General features: G+C 39.2%; 1 protein-coding gene and 1 long non-coding RNA gene across 2 annotated transcripts; one reads left to right on the top strand and one right to left on the bottom strand.

The window, feature by feature from the left end:
- Nucleotides 1-710: 710 nt before the first annotated feature.
- Nucleotides 711-10,155, top strand: LOC129410296 (interleukin-21 receptor-like). The gene is made up of 8 exons (XM_055157984.1): nt 711-835; nt 2,502-2,604; nt 2,874-3,052; nt 4,575-4,708; nt 4,855-5,020; nt 5,132-5,219; nt 5,298-5,385; nt 9,859-10,155. The coding sequence occupies exons 1-8, from the start codon at nt 766-768 to the stop codon at nt 10,153-10,155; spliced, it is 1,125 nt and encodes a 374-aa protein (XP_055013959.1). The 5' UTR covers nt 711-765.
- A 4,382-nt stretch (nt 10,156-14,537) lies between these two features.
- LOC129410458 (uncharacterized) lies at nt 14,538-16,379 on the bottom strand. The gene is made up of 2 exons (XR_008632878.1): nt 16,001-16,379; nt 14,538-14,887 (listed from the first exon to the last, which is right to left on the bottom strand). It is a non-coding gene; the product is annotated as an uncharacterized LOC129410458 (long non-coding RNA).

Here is a 16,379-nt window from a genome sequence, read left to right as displayed (position 1 = left end):
AGGTATTTTCATTTAAATTCATTATTACATTATTGTTTCAGATCAAAAGACTGATATAGATTAAAAAAAAAAGTGACTTTATAAAGTCATTTATTGTTTAACAAATCTCTCCAATTTGGCTGTTGAGCCCAAGTCTCCATGAATAAGAAACTGTTTGCTGTAAAGTAGCAAAGACGAGGAAATCTGAACATAATAACTTTTGTCTACTTAAAGACAATAAAAAATCCAGTCTTTCCTTAACCATATTAAAAATATTATTGATAGAGAAATGCTTTATATATATATATATATATTATATATATATATATATATATATATATATATATATATATATATATATATTTATTTTTTATTTTTTTTTTTTTTTTTGTTATATAGTCATATATATAACTTGTAATACATTTTTCTCAAATTGTCCCTATTCACCTGCAGTGTCTCCCTTAAGAATGTATTTTGAAAACTACTGAATGTCATTTCTACCCACATATCAGCATATGACAGTGAGCTGAGTAATACACCTGGGGCAACCAACTCTATAGAGCAAACAGAGAAATGGTTCTTATCTCAAGTAAAAGTCATTTTTTCCATTCAGTTGTCAGTTTCTGTAGAATAAATGATGGGTGCAGAGTTTAACCACAAGGCTAAAAGATAAAGTTGCTACGTGCAATAGCCTTCCTCAGTTCTGATATAATCAACTGCAGACAACCCAAGCAGAATACTCTGCTCTCCTCAAGTCTTCTTGCCACTTTATTTTTCTGATGAAGAATGGAGCATTTGGAGCTAGGATGGATGCTCCTCTACCTCATTACAATGGCTGCATCCACACCCTTCATAGGTAAATCACAAATATTTGCTTTTGCTTTTGTATCATTGTCATTGCTGCCTGTGTTGCTTGGCCTGTTAGGCATCATAACCTACTATTATACAAGTATTTAGCATGTATTTTTATTTTACCTAAAGATATACATTATTATTATGCACTGTGCATATCTGCCAACAATTTAAAATCAATCAATCAATAAATGTATTTAAAAAGGGGAGTGAAAATTGATATGTGTATCACTCTGAACTGAATTACACAAATAGAACAACACTCACTGAAAGGTTTAAAAAAAGAAGGGACTTGCAGCAAAATGCCTCGAGCAGAATGAAACAATCAGTACCCACCCATCATAGTGTCTTTTTAGCCAATCACAGCAAACCTGTCAAAATGATGTATCCAACTTGTGCCAAGTGAAACCAAAACAAGTCATGCTGGAGAGGGCAGATGTCCATAAACTAATTTAGCCATTTTTTCAATACAAATTTGAGTATTAAGGACATCACAGTTCACCAGTGCCGACATGTTTGTTTTGCCCTGTGAAAGCCTGCCGCTTAGCGTTGCAATAATGTTTTCTGAAACCCCTAGACCCTGTGATTGAGCTGACCACTGCTCAGGTCGGATTTAAACTGCACAGCAAGAGCACCTCAAGATGGCTTCTCTTGAGTTTGTTAACAAGTCTTGCATTGACACTTCTGTATGAAGTAGTTGAGATATGTGTGTATTTAAGCAACTGGTTCAGTGGGCTAGTTTAAATGAAGAACAATGAGCCTCATTCATGAACCTTTTCTTTAAAAATGTTAGTAGCTTCCACTTTAAGAAGATGCTGAGAGAACTCTGAGCCAGATTCACAAAGCCTTTTTAAGCATCTACATTCTTTCTTGAATGACAGTTGCCCCTAATTCACCAACATCCAGCTGTGAAGACCACAGCACTCATTTACATTTCATTTACATAAAAGTGTGTATGTATTGAGTAGGAAATACCCTCTGAACCCATTATGACATGTGAAAGCGTGAGAAAGAGGGTGATCAAGTAAATCAGGTGGCATATGTCTACAGGCTACTGCTGTTTTGCAGCTTCAGCTACATTTTAAAATGTCTAAGTTGACATGAGCACACTCAGGAAGAGAATATTCAGTCATAAACCTATTGAAATAAGCTGCTGCTTTCATCATTTTTATCATGCTTTCTGTGTGTTGCAGACCTGGAATAAATAAAGAGGGAAGGGTTGGGGTACATATAGTACACTCTGGTCATGGAGGGTCAGGGGCATTATGGGGTGTTGAGTCCAGCCTGATGACCAGATGCACAGCTGGAGCAGAGGTCAATATGGAGAACATTGAGGCTGGGACACACTGAGGCTCACCACAGACTGTTTGACCCTATAGACGTCATGTTGTATAGAACTCTTCATAAATGTTATTGGATCACATAGTAATACTTTTTATAGGAAATAATTTAAGAAAATAAATTACATACCATCATGGAAAAAATTTTATATAATGAGTGCTCCTCACTGTTGATTTGTTCTTCAAAAAGAACATTTTCAGTTAAGAAAACATATTGTGAATGCCAAAAAAATGTTCATGAGAAGACCTTAAGTACAAATTTCATAAGATTGCTTCATGAATGAGGCCCATGTTCCAGCACCGCAGTTCACTTAAAATGTGTCTTTTCAGATGCTAAGTGCAACTGTGTGACTGATTACTGGGACTCGCTTTCCTGTGTGCTGAACATCACTGGTACAAGAGATTCCAGCCCCTACACTCTGATCTTCAGTGGGTAAGGCCTTTTAAATGCCTCTTTAATGCAGGTCTGCATATTGAGAGGTGCAAAATGGTGCATTGCTTATCCTTAACTTTAAAAATACCTTCTCGTTTGAGGGACATTATAAAATCCTCCAATTAAGGAAGTCCTGACCAAGTCTAGCCTTCTGCTCTCTCTTGCTCCAGCCACTGAAGGATTTTGACAATAGTATAGGAATTGACAATAATGTAAAATGTACCTCACCTTATATATCGTGACACTTATAAAGGGTCTTTTTGTTTCAGTAACTGTTCAGAGAAAAAGAGTGAGTTCACGTGTGAGTTGGTGCAGACCCACGGTGAATACAGATGTGCTCGGAAAATCCCCAGAGACTGCATGTTCATTGAGACTCTTCTCACCATCGATCTCCAGCACAATTTGTCCAAATTCCCAGTGCAGCCCAAATTTGAGCCTGCACAATGCAGTAAGTGAAACACATGGATTCTATTAGTTAATTGCACTGATCAGTGGTGGGCCGTCAGGGCCTGCAAGTCCTTCTCTGCTGGCCTAAAATAAATATCAGAATCACAGACTGATGTTAATTATATTATTATTATTAAATAATTCCAAATGGTCTGTCCGCTTCCTTTCAGAGCATTTCCAGTGGTTGTGCTGCTTCCAGACAAGTATTTTCATATTAAAGCATTTGACCCATCACATTTCAACAATCATTTGTTGCGAGGCAGAGTCAAAGTCAAAGAAGTCTGAGACCTTCACAATCCGTTCTGCAGGCCATCGAACACAAAATAAATGTCCATGAAACTGTTGCTTCAACCAGTCAGATTTTGAGTTGGAATCGCCAGGGCCTTCTAGTAGAGTACAGCAATGTCACTGGCTTCAGAGCCGTTGATTGGACAGTCAGAGAGCGAACAAGCCAAAGTAGCAAACTGCATCTGTAGCAGAACCAGGACCAAACCAGGATTAAACCAGGTCTAAATCAGGACTAAGAGAGAGCGAGAGAGCGAATGCTGAGCCCATGGACCAAGGTGTCCACAAAGCGCAATCGGGCAACAGCTGCACAGAGCCCCATGCGGAGCCCCGGCCCCGGCAAGCTCCTTTCACCTGCAGTCACCCAACAGTCTACGCAGGCACACCTTCAGGCCCGTTCCAACAAACAGTCCTGGTTTAGTTCTGGTTTAGCACTCCAGCTTTTCTCACTTCTTTTCCATGCACTGTGCATCCCCCTCTCTTCACTTCTTCTCCGTGCACGGAATCTCCACAGCTCTTTATACTGTGTTTCTGTAGAATAAGATGCTTTTATAACCATAAAATAGTTATTGAGGAGTGGACTGTTTCAGACGAAGCACTACTGAAGGCATAGGTGTGAAATGCACAGTCCACCACTGGCACTGATACTTAATTTGTCAAAACAGTTACTCTGATCAAGTTCAAAATCACCTAAAAGTAGGATGTTACTATTTATTGCAGCATTATTACTATGTACTGATAACCATAAGAAGGATTTAAAGAGGGCCTGGGAGAAATTTCTACATTACTCAAACATATACTAGTATGTGGATGACATATAAAGTAAATACCCCTTCTTGGGCTAGTGAAGCGTCTGGCACCTACTCTAATCTTGTATAGTTGCAGAGCATGGGAGGGGGACAATGTTGACAGAGCTATATAAATGTGATGCATTATCATTATTATTAGATGGACACGCAATGGATTTTGACATTTTTTCTGATACCTGATTGATTGACTGTTTTGAAAAATAAAATGTGAATAAAAAGTGATAAATTAACATGTCAAAAATGATCAAAATATAATAAAAATCTTAAACCAAAATTAGTTTCCTGCAAAAACACATCGATTCTGGTAGGTATTGGTAGGTCATGCACCCAAGGGTTAATATCTGGTATTGGTAGGTACTTAAAGCCTTAGGTGCATCCCTAGTTTACAACACACAAGCAGATAATTGTATTTGTTGTTTTTGTCTGCAGTACAAACTCGTGCCCCTTATGCCCCAGTCGTGACACAGACAGCAAACCTGTGGAACATCACTTGGACCACTAACTACGAGGGCCATATGTATCTGAAAGACTATCTGGATTTTGAGCTGCTCCTCCAGGGCAAAGTAAGCATATTATATATATATATATATATATATATATATATATATATATATATATATATATATATATATATATATATATATATATATATATATATATATATATATATATATATATATATATATATAAAACAGTCTTCTCCTCTCAGCTCCTCAGCTCACGCCGAACACCTTATCTATGTGTGGAAAAGACCAAACTCCAGTCTAGTTCATTGCTGTGTGCCCGTGTGCGTTCCAAGCCTTCGCCTGAGGACTACGGATGGGTGTGGAGTGAATGGAGCAATGAAACCTGCTGGAAAACAGATTTAAACACTGGTAAATAGTAATATGTACATAAAAGTCCAAGTTACATATTATGTATGAACCAATAATCACAAAGACATCATTAGTTTCATTAAATAGTATTTATAATATTTGTCCTAGCAGGGCAGAACGGTAGCACACTTGTGATTTGGAAATGTTTGGGAGCACTGTGTGCCCTGCTCCTCACTATTCTTTCCATCTCCACATTAAGGTGTGTTACAACTCCAGCTTTACTCTCAAAAGGTAACTGCCCATACTGACCTACTGACTGATGCTCTGCTTTGAAAAGGTACTACATGAAGACGATGAAAGCTCAAATACCATCACCTGCCCCTTTTTTCCAGACTCTTTTTCATCAGTATGATGGACATCTAAAGGCAAGTATTTATTTTGGCTTATGTTAAAAAAGGGTGCATTTAAAGCTACACTGTGTATCTTATCTGTAGAAGGGCATGCCACCTGACTGTTTCTATGGAGATTTTTTAACTGGCTTTCTTGTACTGTTTACCAGATTTTATATTTTTTTCAGATGCCAGTTGTAAAGTAAATACCATATTTTTCTGACTTGTTAGGCGTGTTCTCTCAAAAATAACAACTGGAATCGATTGATTAAAATCACAAAGAATTTATTCCCTATTCAATACAATTCTAAAACAGAGCTCTGGGTCAGATTGCTGCCCATGACGGCCTACATCTACACAGCACTTACATCAGGCGATCTGAACGCCTGTGTTTCCCTTAACCCAGAGATGTAAAACATCAATATGAATATGCAAATGACAGGTGCAGCAGATGCACGCCTTGGATCTTCCTTGGAGTATCTCTGCATTCCTTCAGGGTGAGGGGATCACAGCCAAGTTTAAATCACTGCCAAGTTTGTTTGGATTCGCCCCAGCCGAGCCATCTCCACTGCTGCCGCCCTGCAATGAATTTCCTTAAAAGGACACAACCTATATCTCTGCTCAGGGATTACCTTAAAAGCATATATGTTTCACATAGTGGTACCTTTAAACATACATAAGATTTCAGTGTTATGCATTAACTCAATGTGTAACTCCATTAAACAATATTCAAACAAATATATAAATTCAATGTTTAATATGTACATGTGATGCACTCAAGAAACTTCACCACTTGGTACAGCCTTCAGACTATAAATCACACTTTTTTATGGTTTGGGTGGTCCTGCAACTTATACACAGGCACAACTTATATATTACAATAATAGTAAAATTTCACATGTCCATGTGCTTTGGGTAATGACCAAAAGGACAAAATCGCGGACACAAGCGGCTGAAATGAGTTTTCTCAGCAGGGTGGCTGGGCGCACCTTTAGAGATAGGGTGAGGACTTCAGCCTTATGAAAGGAATTTGGAGGAACTTCCACGTCGAGAGGAGCCAGATGAGGTGGCTCGAGCATGTGTTCTTGATGACTCCTGGACACCTCCCTGGGGAGGTGTTCCGGGCATGTCCTACTGGAAGGAGGCCCCGGGGAAGACCCAGGACACGCTCGAGTGACTCTCTGTTGGCCTGGGAACGCCTTGGGGTCCTCTGGAGGAGCTGGAGGAAGTGTCTGGTGTGAAGGAAGTCTGGAAGTCCCTGCTTAAACTGCTGCCCGTGCGACCTGGCCCTGGCATTATTTTCACACTGACAGCTGCGAGAGGGCGCGCTAGGATTTCAGGCTCTCCCATGCCGGGGGCTAGGACAGCTGTATTGATGAGGCTACTGAAGTTTGAGACGTTTCTTCTTGTCATTTATACACTCACCATATTCACACATATGGGTCATTAAGACGTATCCCACTCACTAACGTTCATTTAGCATCATAACTTATTTTATCAAAAGATGATAAACTTTTAATCATATTCTGCAGATTACAAGTAATCAAGCAACAGAAAGGAGGTTTGGAGTGAGTGAGAAACTTATGAGGCACTGTTGGAAAGAGAAGGATACTTTAACAGCAATGAAAAAAACAAACACAAGCTAATTGTGGGCTAAGTTGACGAAGTTGCTCTGAAGTGACACAGAGGATGAAGAATTCAATGGATTTAGTGATCTGGGCCCTCATTTATAAAAAACTGTGTAGGAGTTGTTGTAAACTAGTGCGTACGCCTCGCAAACTCCATATTTAGAAAACCCACCGCACTGTGCTTTATAGATTCCACCTGCACCTAGACCCACGTCACGTCATGCCCTCTCCACACCTCCACCTCACCATAAAAGAACAGACCACGTCCTCTCCACACCTCCACCTCACCATAAAAGAACAGACCACGTCCTCTCCACACCTCCACCTCACCATAAAAGAACAGACCACGTCCTCTCCACACCTCCACCTCACCATAAAAGAACAGACCACGTCCTCTCCACACCTCCACCTCACCATAAAAGGAGCATGTAAAGTGACTCACGAATGAGATTTCCCTAAACATGATCAACACCCCAAAACGATCATCAGTGGGTTTGACGGAGACATGCGGGACAGAGGGAGGGGGACGCCCCACGCAGCACCACGTGATCACGTCAAAGACAAGGTTTAACAAATAAATACAAAGGAAAAAGTGACAACAACCACTCATCTGTTCATTTAATCATATTTCATAATATTTAGGCATATATCTTTGCAGTAAAGCCCATGTGTTTTCTTACTGTTTGAGGTTTATCTCAATATTTTTAAGTCTGGCCCTGTATATATATATATGTATATATATATATATATATATATATATATATATATATATATATATATATATATATATATATATATATATATATATATATATGTGTGTGTGTGTGTGTGTGTGTGTGTGTGTGTATACATGTACATACGTGCACGTGGTGGTCTGAATGGTCAAATCATGAGCGTGTGAGAGAGTGTCAGATGCCCTCCCCTGGACAGTGAAAGGAGTGAGGGAGGGGTACGAGGATACGAGGACACAGATTTAGCTGTGGGAAAACTGTGGGAGACCCTGTGTTGCACCAGGAACATACACGAGTTTCAAATGTATAATATTGTGGAGAATAATGAGTGGAATAAACAGCCCTTCTCCGTGTTTTGGAGAACCAAACACTTAAATGCACAAATCTGATGGTAATTCTTTTATATATGTGGATTTTCTGTTAAGTTCATGAACAAACTCTGTTCGCGTCTGCTCCTGTCCATGAGTGTCGCTTTTGCCTCATGTCTCCAGACTTTGCGTAGAGCTTATGGGAGGTCCTGAGTTGGCGTAGACTTAAGCAAAGTGCCACACTCAAGACAAATTTCATAAATTCTGTGGTTGGCGTAGAGAGCGCATATGCAAGGATTTGTGCGTAAGCGAGCTTTATAAATGAGGCTCCTGGAGTGAGATGCAGAGTTTGGTAAACTTGTTCTGTTCTGTTTATGTTATGTTATAATTTATCTATAGAACTGTTCATATGTCACAGCCTGTTGTTCTCTGTTCTACTGTTATTACTATAACTTGCCTTTCAAGATGAAATGTCTGATTTCATAAAATAAATTTCCCCCAGAAAATGCGACTTATAGTCCAATGCGACTTATATATGTTTTTTCTTCTTCATTATGCATTTTATGGCTGGCAACTCCAGAGCGACTTATAGTCTGGAAAATATGGTATTAAGGAGGATTGTAATCTTTTATATTTGTTATTTGACTGTACCTATTTTATATTTTGAATGTGTTTTGAGCTCTTCTTTAAAAAAAAAAAAAAAGGTATTAGTCACCGTCAAAACTCATAACTTTAATTTGTAAGATTATGAACATAGATATATGCAACAGGTCCATAGATTTAGCTTCAATGTATTTTGGGGGAATTAGCATTAGCCATCAAACATAGCACACTATATAGCACAACTATATAAACAAGCATATACACAACAACTGTTTGTCTCTGCAGTGTATGATAATAAGACACTCAAAGTTGCTTTAAAATTTGGTGCATTATTCATTCCATACTCGGCGGTGGTAAACTACTATTGTAGCCACAGCTGCCATAGGGACAAAAGCGAGGCTGCCAATCTGTGCTATCAGCCCTTCTGACCATCACCATCACTCACGCACACTTCACTTTCATACTAGGCAATGTGTGCGACGTGTCTTGCAACAACACCTAAGGCACCAGTTTTTATGACTGGCGCCACACTGTAGCATCTGATTTTCCCAGCGGTCTCCCATCCATGTACCAGATCTGGCCTTGCTTAGCTTCTGAGATCTGACAGCATCAGGCTTTGACGAGTTGGTATGACCACAACATACCAGCCTGAAGTGTTATTACAGACAGATTCATAATTAAATGTCTTATATTACACAAAATGGATTCTTGTGAGCTTTAAGTCATGTTATAATGTTATTACATCATCAAAAACATACCTTTAGTTGAGTTTTGTTTCATTCAGTCTACATTTCACAAACTCAACATGCTCTGTTCAACCTTGTGATGTCATGTAGTGGTAGTTTTCAAGTTAACAGCATCTTTTACCTTTAGTTCAGTAGAGATGAGCAATTCCAGGGCTGAAATGATCCAGTCCATTACAAACACTTCCTCTGTTGGGGAGTATTTTGAGTTTGAGAGAAGTCTCTAGATATGTTTTTGATGAGGAACATCATAACAGAAAATAGCATAGTATTGAAATGAAGGCCTTCTTACAAACACTTTTGGTATTCAGTTTTTTTTTTTTCCCTTAACTGAAAAGAACAAATCCTACCAACAGAAATTCTGCAGGTTTTGAACATTATTTTTAATAATGCTACCAAAAATGTAATTTCTGTATGATTTATAACTTATATATTTATGAAGTGTAATGTATTGGAGCTGTCCCACATTTAATTAATTCTGTTTTGTGTTTTTTAGGATTGGATCTCTGCTCATCGTAGTTTTGTGCTTGAGGACAAATTGACCACTGACATTGTGATTATTGAGTTCATTTCGAAGAAGCCAGAGGAGCTCCAGGACTTCCAAAGCACATCATATCCCTTGGATGTGGTCCGGAATGACAGCTCTTATGTGGGCATAGCCGATTTTGAGTCCCCAGCACTTTTAACTGCCCTGTGCCCAAACTCCAGCACATCCTATACCCAGTTTCCAGCTTTCTTGTGGGGAGAGTCCAGACCTGTTGAGGCAGATGAGGCACTAAAGCCCTCTTTATAGAATAGTTAAAATCCATGGTTTCTAACTAATGCTGACTCTTTCAAGTCAAGTGATCATGCATTACACTTTTTCTCCATTGGTTTGGCTCATTTCTTGAAACAGAAATGACATTCTCAAAACAACATGGACACATCTCCAAACCACCTTACAGTCGTTCACAACAGAATGGCATTTCTCATTTATTTTATCAAATTTCAAATGTATTAGTGCATGTTTCAAGTGTCTCAGTAGACATTTGCAAATGGTTCTGTACAAATACCATGTAGGCTGGTGTCATGTCTTCACGACATCCCAACGTCACGTGAAAACAAAGAAGTCCAAAGTTGCAGCAGCTGATTTTGAGCCGAGGGAGATGGCAAGTGTCTTTTTGTGGACCGAAGACAAGGTTCAGTTGTTACTTAGCGCAACACTGCATTTTAAGACGAGCATGGCGGCTCAGAGTGTGGACTGACTCGACTGACCCTTCCCTATCCACATCTCATTGAGCATATTTGTTTGCATTTTACAGAAACGAAACTTAAAACCGCATGGCTAATTTGCATAAAATAAGTGCTCAAAAACAGCTCGCCATTGTGCGCTGATGTGGTTCAGCTTCTGTTGGACTAATGGACATGACTCACTGGATTATATGTGTTCTTTCTGTGACAGAGGGGTGTTCAGCTAATGCTGAGTTTGTTCTATGCTTCTATTGCGTTTGAAATGGTTCATGTTAAACTTTTCAGAGATTATACGGTCTATGTATGATCATACGCATAGACCATAGTTTATATGAATGGACATATATTCTAGCCTCTTAGCATTTTGGTGCTGAATTAGCCTACTTTGCATAGAACTACATCAGTGTATCAGCGTATCAGCGTTTTCAGGCATCCACACGGCGCCGGATCAGATCCGTACTCAAATGAGTCCATGGGAGCTGGCGGCACCAGATCGTTCCGTCTCTGGAGCCATTTTCATTCGGATTAGTGTGGATGAACACTGCATCCGCAACGAAAACGATCCGAATACGGACTAGTGTAGACTGGACCTTATAGTGTATTATATTCAGGCTGAGATCACGCATTAGTGATTCAAATTTCATGTGCGTGTAATTTTTAAAAATATATTTTTAGGTGGGAGTCTTTGCGCCCCTGCTGGCCAACAGTGAAAAATTCCCATGTCCATCATATATTTTTTTGCTTGTAGCCATGCAGAGAACTGAATTCCCAAATTTGGTGCAGATCCGATAATAATGACGTTTCATAACATTGGAACAGAATATTATATGTTTTTATCTCGTCGGGGTCGCCCCCTGACCTTCCATTGACTTCCATTCATTTTAGCAGTAGTAAATATGGCTCATGCCTTGGGCATGGGTTGCTGGGATACTGCTGTTCGTGCCGGGGGCGACCGAGGACAATGTTGCATGTCGTCGTCTCACATATAGGGTGTGTTTTTATGCACAGTCTTACAGTGCTCTTGATCATAAAAGTCACGTAACCTGTGGCCTAGTGTCTATAGTTTGCCTCTGGAATCTTTCACATTATCCAATATTAAAGGTACACTATGTAATTTTTCTGGTGGATGAGCTGTCGGTCTGAGGGGCTGTCAGGAAGAGAGGATGACGTGCCAGGGCGTTCACGAGTCCTTGGAGGTCGCATGGGATGGGGTGTGCGCGCCGGGGCGAGGGCCATCATCGCTGCGAGCAGCTTTAATTTTTTATTTTATTTTTTTTTTGTAGTGGTGTCTTTTTTGGTTGGAAGTTGCATGTTGTAAGCAGCAGATGAGCTTCTGACACACTGGTGTCTGTGGAGTAAGATGACCATGAGCAAAGGTATAACAAGCATTTTATACACCAAGAGGTGGGGAAAGTCTGCAGATGAACATTTCACAGCAATAACAAAGTCCCCTCATAAACCCCCTTTTGGTAAAACAGTGTCATTGTTTCAAAAGATTCACATTTCAAGTAGAGCTGAGATAAGGAAGGACAGCAGCAGCAGGGGGCAACAGGTGAACACCCCAGGGCCTTTGATGGTGTCATGGGTAAAGTCTTGTATTTGTTAACCAGAATGAAAACTAAAACCAGAGAATTATTACTTTTCTTCCACAGTACATACATAATGAAACAGCAGTGTACAAGGACTGAACCTAAGACCCATTTTTACTCTCCGCTTGAGTTGTGTGGTCCTCTGTGTCTTTTATTTAGTACTGCTATGATTTTCATGGTTTTGCTTTTATTTGCTTTTATTGGTTTTATTGTTTTAGGACTGGTATGACCAAATTTTAGCAATTTATCTTTTTGTTGTCTTCATTTTACGATCTCTGTGCAGCACTTTGGAAACTGTAATGTTTGTAAAACGTGCTATAGAAATAAAGTGGATTTGGATTTGAAGAACTGAAGCTGCTGACCCCAAGTGAAGCTGAAGTTCTGCTCATCACCACAGCGGTCTGAGAGGGACAATCTATCATGAGTGAAATGATCCAAATGAGTCCGTTGAAGGAATGAGCAATAAACAGCCTAAATGTGGTCACAACATGTTACACCATCTCTACCTCAAAACTCAAAGTGATCTGACTCATGATGTCATCAGGTGGTAATCTGAATTCTGTGGTTTTACACATTAACCAGACTGATTCTTCATATTTCAGTGCAGAGAATTCCAGACACTGTACCTGCTTTTTACTCTAAAAAACATGAAAAACAGAACTAGGAACTAATAGAAACAGTTTGCAGTGGTCCAAAGTTCTTCCTCACTTAACATTATGCATTAGATAGAACATCCTAATTATCACCGTTGGGCAAGTTACTTTAAAACTGTAATGTGTTATTTATGACTTGTTACTGTCATTTTAAAGTCATTTGTTACATTACAATATTACTGTATTTAAAATGTAAGACATTACATTAATATTGCAGCACTTTTAAGTTACTCTCACCAAAATAACTGTGAAGATGATGAACTTTTGTGCCGTATATGGACTGAACCAGGACTAAACCAGGTCTAAACCAGGTCTAAACCAGGACTGAACCAGGACTAAACCAGAGTTGAACAAGGACTGAACCAGGTCTAAACTAGGTCTAAACCAGGTCTAAACCAGGTCTAAACCAAGACTAAACCAGGACTAATCTTGGACTAGAACTTGGAATGAGAGAGAACCTGAGCCCGTGGAACAGGGTGTCTGCAAAGCGCCATCGTGTCAGCTGAGTGGAGTTCTGCGCTGGTCATTTCGCCTGTGGTCACCTGACGGTCTACGTGGGCGTGTCTCCGGCGTTTCACCACTGCTGATATTGCGGTTAAATTTGTATGAAAAAAACCAAAAACAAAACACCACTTCAATCCAGGTTAAAAATGCATTGTAACGCGCGTTACTGACATTTGTACGGAGTAAAATATTATGATTTTTCCCCCCTGTAACGCCACATTACTGCGTTAAAGTAAAAAGCAATGCATTTACAGTAATTCGTTAGTTTTATAACACATTACTCCCAGCACTGCTAATTATTCACCACCAGCAAAAGTGGAGTGTTAAAATTGACTCTCACAGAATCAATTTTAACATTTTCTTATTTATTTTAGTTTATATGAGTCCAGTCTGTTCTAGAGCTACTTTTTTGGAAATGTTAATTAAGTAACATTGGACCAAAGTTCTAGCCAGGCTGGCGCCACCTAGTGCCTCTGCTCAATTGAATTTCTCTCCAGCAACTAGGTCAGGAATCAAAATACACTAGACGATTTGCAAAAACCCCGGAAGTGCGAGTTCGGGCACCAGCCAATCAGCGAAGAGTTATATATTCTGTGTTGTCAACGATTCCCGTTATCGAGGATTTAAAGCCGGAATAAAGAGAATGTTTGGTGAATTATATCAAGTGGAAAGATGTTATTGTCCTTCTTCCTACAGGATTTGGGAAAAGCTTAATATACCAGTTAGCCCTGTTAGCGACGCATTATATATGTCACGACCAAATAGAAGTGATTAAAAGTACCCGCGCACCGTCGAGGGAACGACTTCTAACACTGTCAGGTCACACGGTTTCTACGAAGTGAAACCAGCTGATGGATCAGGCTACCAAAGTTCTTGTTTAATCCTGAAATCAAGAGTTATATTAATGTTTTAAGAGTAAACGGATAGATCATTTAAGATGATATTATGTACAAAACTGGTTCAAACTGGTCTTGAAGTGGTGGGTGGGAGATGACAAATTAACACTAGTGGAAGTTGAATTAACACTAGAGGAACTTCAACCATATCAACTCTGGCAAATAACCCCAACTCAAACCCCCATTTAACTTTCAAATAGTTAAAATAACACTTTTTGTGTTAAAAACAACTTCACCCTGAAATTTTAACCCTCCAGTTTTTGCTGTGTAAGTGTTTTGACTGTGATGGAGTGGACTTTGGAATGGTAATACTTATTTTATTTTCACCCCAAAAGCTGCTTATACAATACATCTGAAATGAAAAAAATCAGACACAAATCCTTTAAGAAATCTCCCACTTTGGACCTATCTATTTTTGTTAGCTTCATTTACAATTCTTCAGACAGAACATAGCAGCTCCACGTGATTCTAAGTTTGTTCATAGTGTCCAAAAGTATTCAAAGCCTGTCTCGTTTTAGGAGCATGAAAGAAACCAAGAGAATACTTCGCTGCCTGTTGTGGTTGGACGGACGTAGCGTTGGTTTCTGGCCCCCGAGCTGTTGCGAGGCTGGGGGTCCGAGTGTGTGTGGGGGGTCTGTGGGGGCCTCTATCACCTGCACAAACATGAGACTATGAGAATATGATCCAGAACAGAGTGAGGAGTTCAGACTGTCAGCAACAAGGCGACAAGATGAACTAGATCTGACAGTAAAGTTTCTACATTAAAGTGCCAACATTTCACTCTTTTCTGATCGGTTATAATGTAGTTTCCTGATCACAAACAGACCTGGAGCTGTGTTTTGTTTCATTCATGTTTAACACACAAACCCTGCAGATTGAGTTAAAGTTATTTTTTCACACACATACACAAAAACTCTGCTTGAAATCATTTGGATCATTTCAACCCTGGAATTGCTAATCTTTATTCAAGGATCTCAGCTTGAAAACTACCACTACATGACATCACAAGGTGGAACAGAGCATTTTGAGCTTTGGAGATGTAGACAGAAACTAAACACAACTTCGGGTCTGTTTTTGAGGAGGTAACAACATTAAAACATGACTCACAAGAGGAGATGACTCAGGTTTCTGCTTGGTTAAAAACTCTCACTTTAAATATTGACAAAACTGTTTCTATGGTTTTTTTTTTCAAATCGTCACTGTTGAAAGGACCAGGGCTAAATTACGCAGCCTGGGCCTCACTGTAATAACCCTCAGAAAATCACTCAGCTTTAAAGACACAATGCAAATAACTCTGACTACACTCAAAAAATATCACATAGCTTTAAAACCACAATGTATACTCAAAAATATCATTTACTACACTCAAAAAATATCATTTCTTCAATAACACAAGGTAAATATCATTTACTACACTCAAAAATTATCGTTTAACTTCGATAACACAAGGTAAATATTTGACTACACTCAAAAAGATCATTTAACTTTAAGAAACACCATACAGGTAACTTTAACAACTCTTAAAGTATCACCTGGGGAACACTTACAACTTCACTTAGCTTTAGAAACCACCTTATGACATACTCTATACTCTATCTGACAACATTTGCCCAAAACACATTTTTAACAGTGCCTCAAAGAATTTAACCAGATTTAGTTTTACACCAAAAACATTGCAAATATTAATTTATCCTTAGCAGTGCCTCAAAACCTTTAACCAAATTTAGCTTTGCATCAAAAACATTGCATTTTTGTAAGTAACTCACCTAGGATGACTTGACTTGCTCGTGGTAAATATATATGTATAATAATTGAGGGAAAGACTCAACAAAAGATTCCAACAAGTGATTTGTCTTTGTCTTATTTTATCTGCTTTTTATTGTTTTATGCACTACTCAAGTGGCTGGTGGTCACTCTTTATACTCGTGATCACTCAGGGTTTTTAGGCCCACGACAGAGCACTTATAACCAACTCACTCCGTAGCCGCTACTTTTACCAGAAAGCTCATACAAAAATAATTAGGACAAATCACTTTGCAAGTACCTTTTGGAGAAATTACCCTGTGACCAGGAAAGCTATAAAGCACAGCCTAGTCCGAATTGCAGATTCTGAACTCCTAAGCCGAGTTACAGCCGGAGGGCCAA

The sequence above is a fragment of the Boleophthalmus pectinirostris genome, unplaced genomic scaffold, assembly GCF_026225935.1.
Source record: "Boleophthalmus pectinirostris isolate CB_2022bp ecotype Guang Dong unplaced genomic scaffold, ASM2622593v1 HiC_scaffold_22, whole genome shotgun sequence".
Classification (NCBI taxonomy): Eukaryota; Metazoa; Chordata; class Actinopteri; order Gobiiformes; family Gobiidae; genus Boleophthalmus; species Boleophthalmus pectinirostris.
The sequence above is the reverse complement of the archived record's forward strand: the minus strand, read 5'-3'. Positions and strand labels throughout refer to the sequence as shown.

Bases quoted from the DNA above. Each gene is read 5' to 3' on its own strand.
- LOC129410296 (XM_055157984.1), top strand. From the start codon at position 766: ATGGAGCATTTGGAGCTAGGATGGATGCTCCTCTACCTCATTACAATG. The intron at 836-2,501 runs GTAAATCACAAA...GTGTCTTTTCAG, and splicing joins TGCATCCACACCCTTCATAG to ATGCTAAGTGCAACTGTGTG. The intron at 2,605-2,873 runs GTAAGGCCTTTT...TTTTTGTTTCAG, and splicing joins TACACTCTGATCTTCAGTGG to TAACTGTTCAGAGAAAAAGA.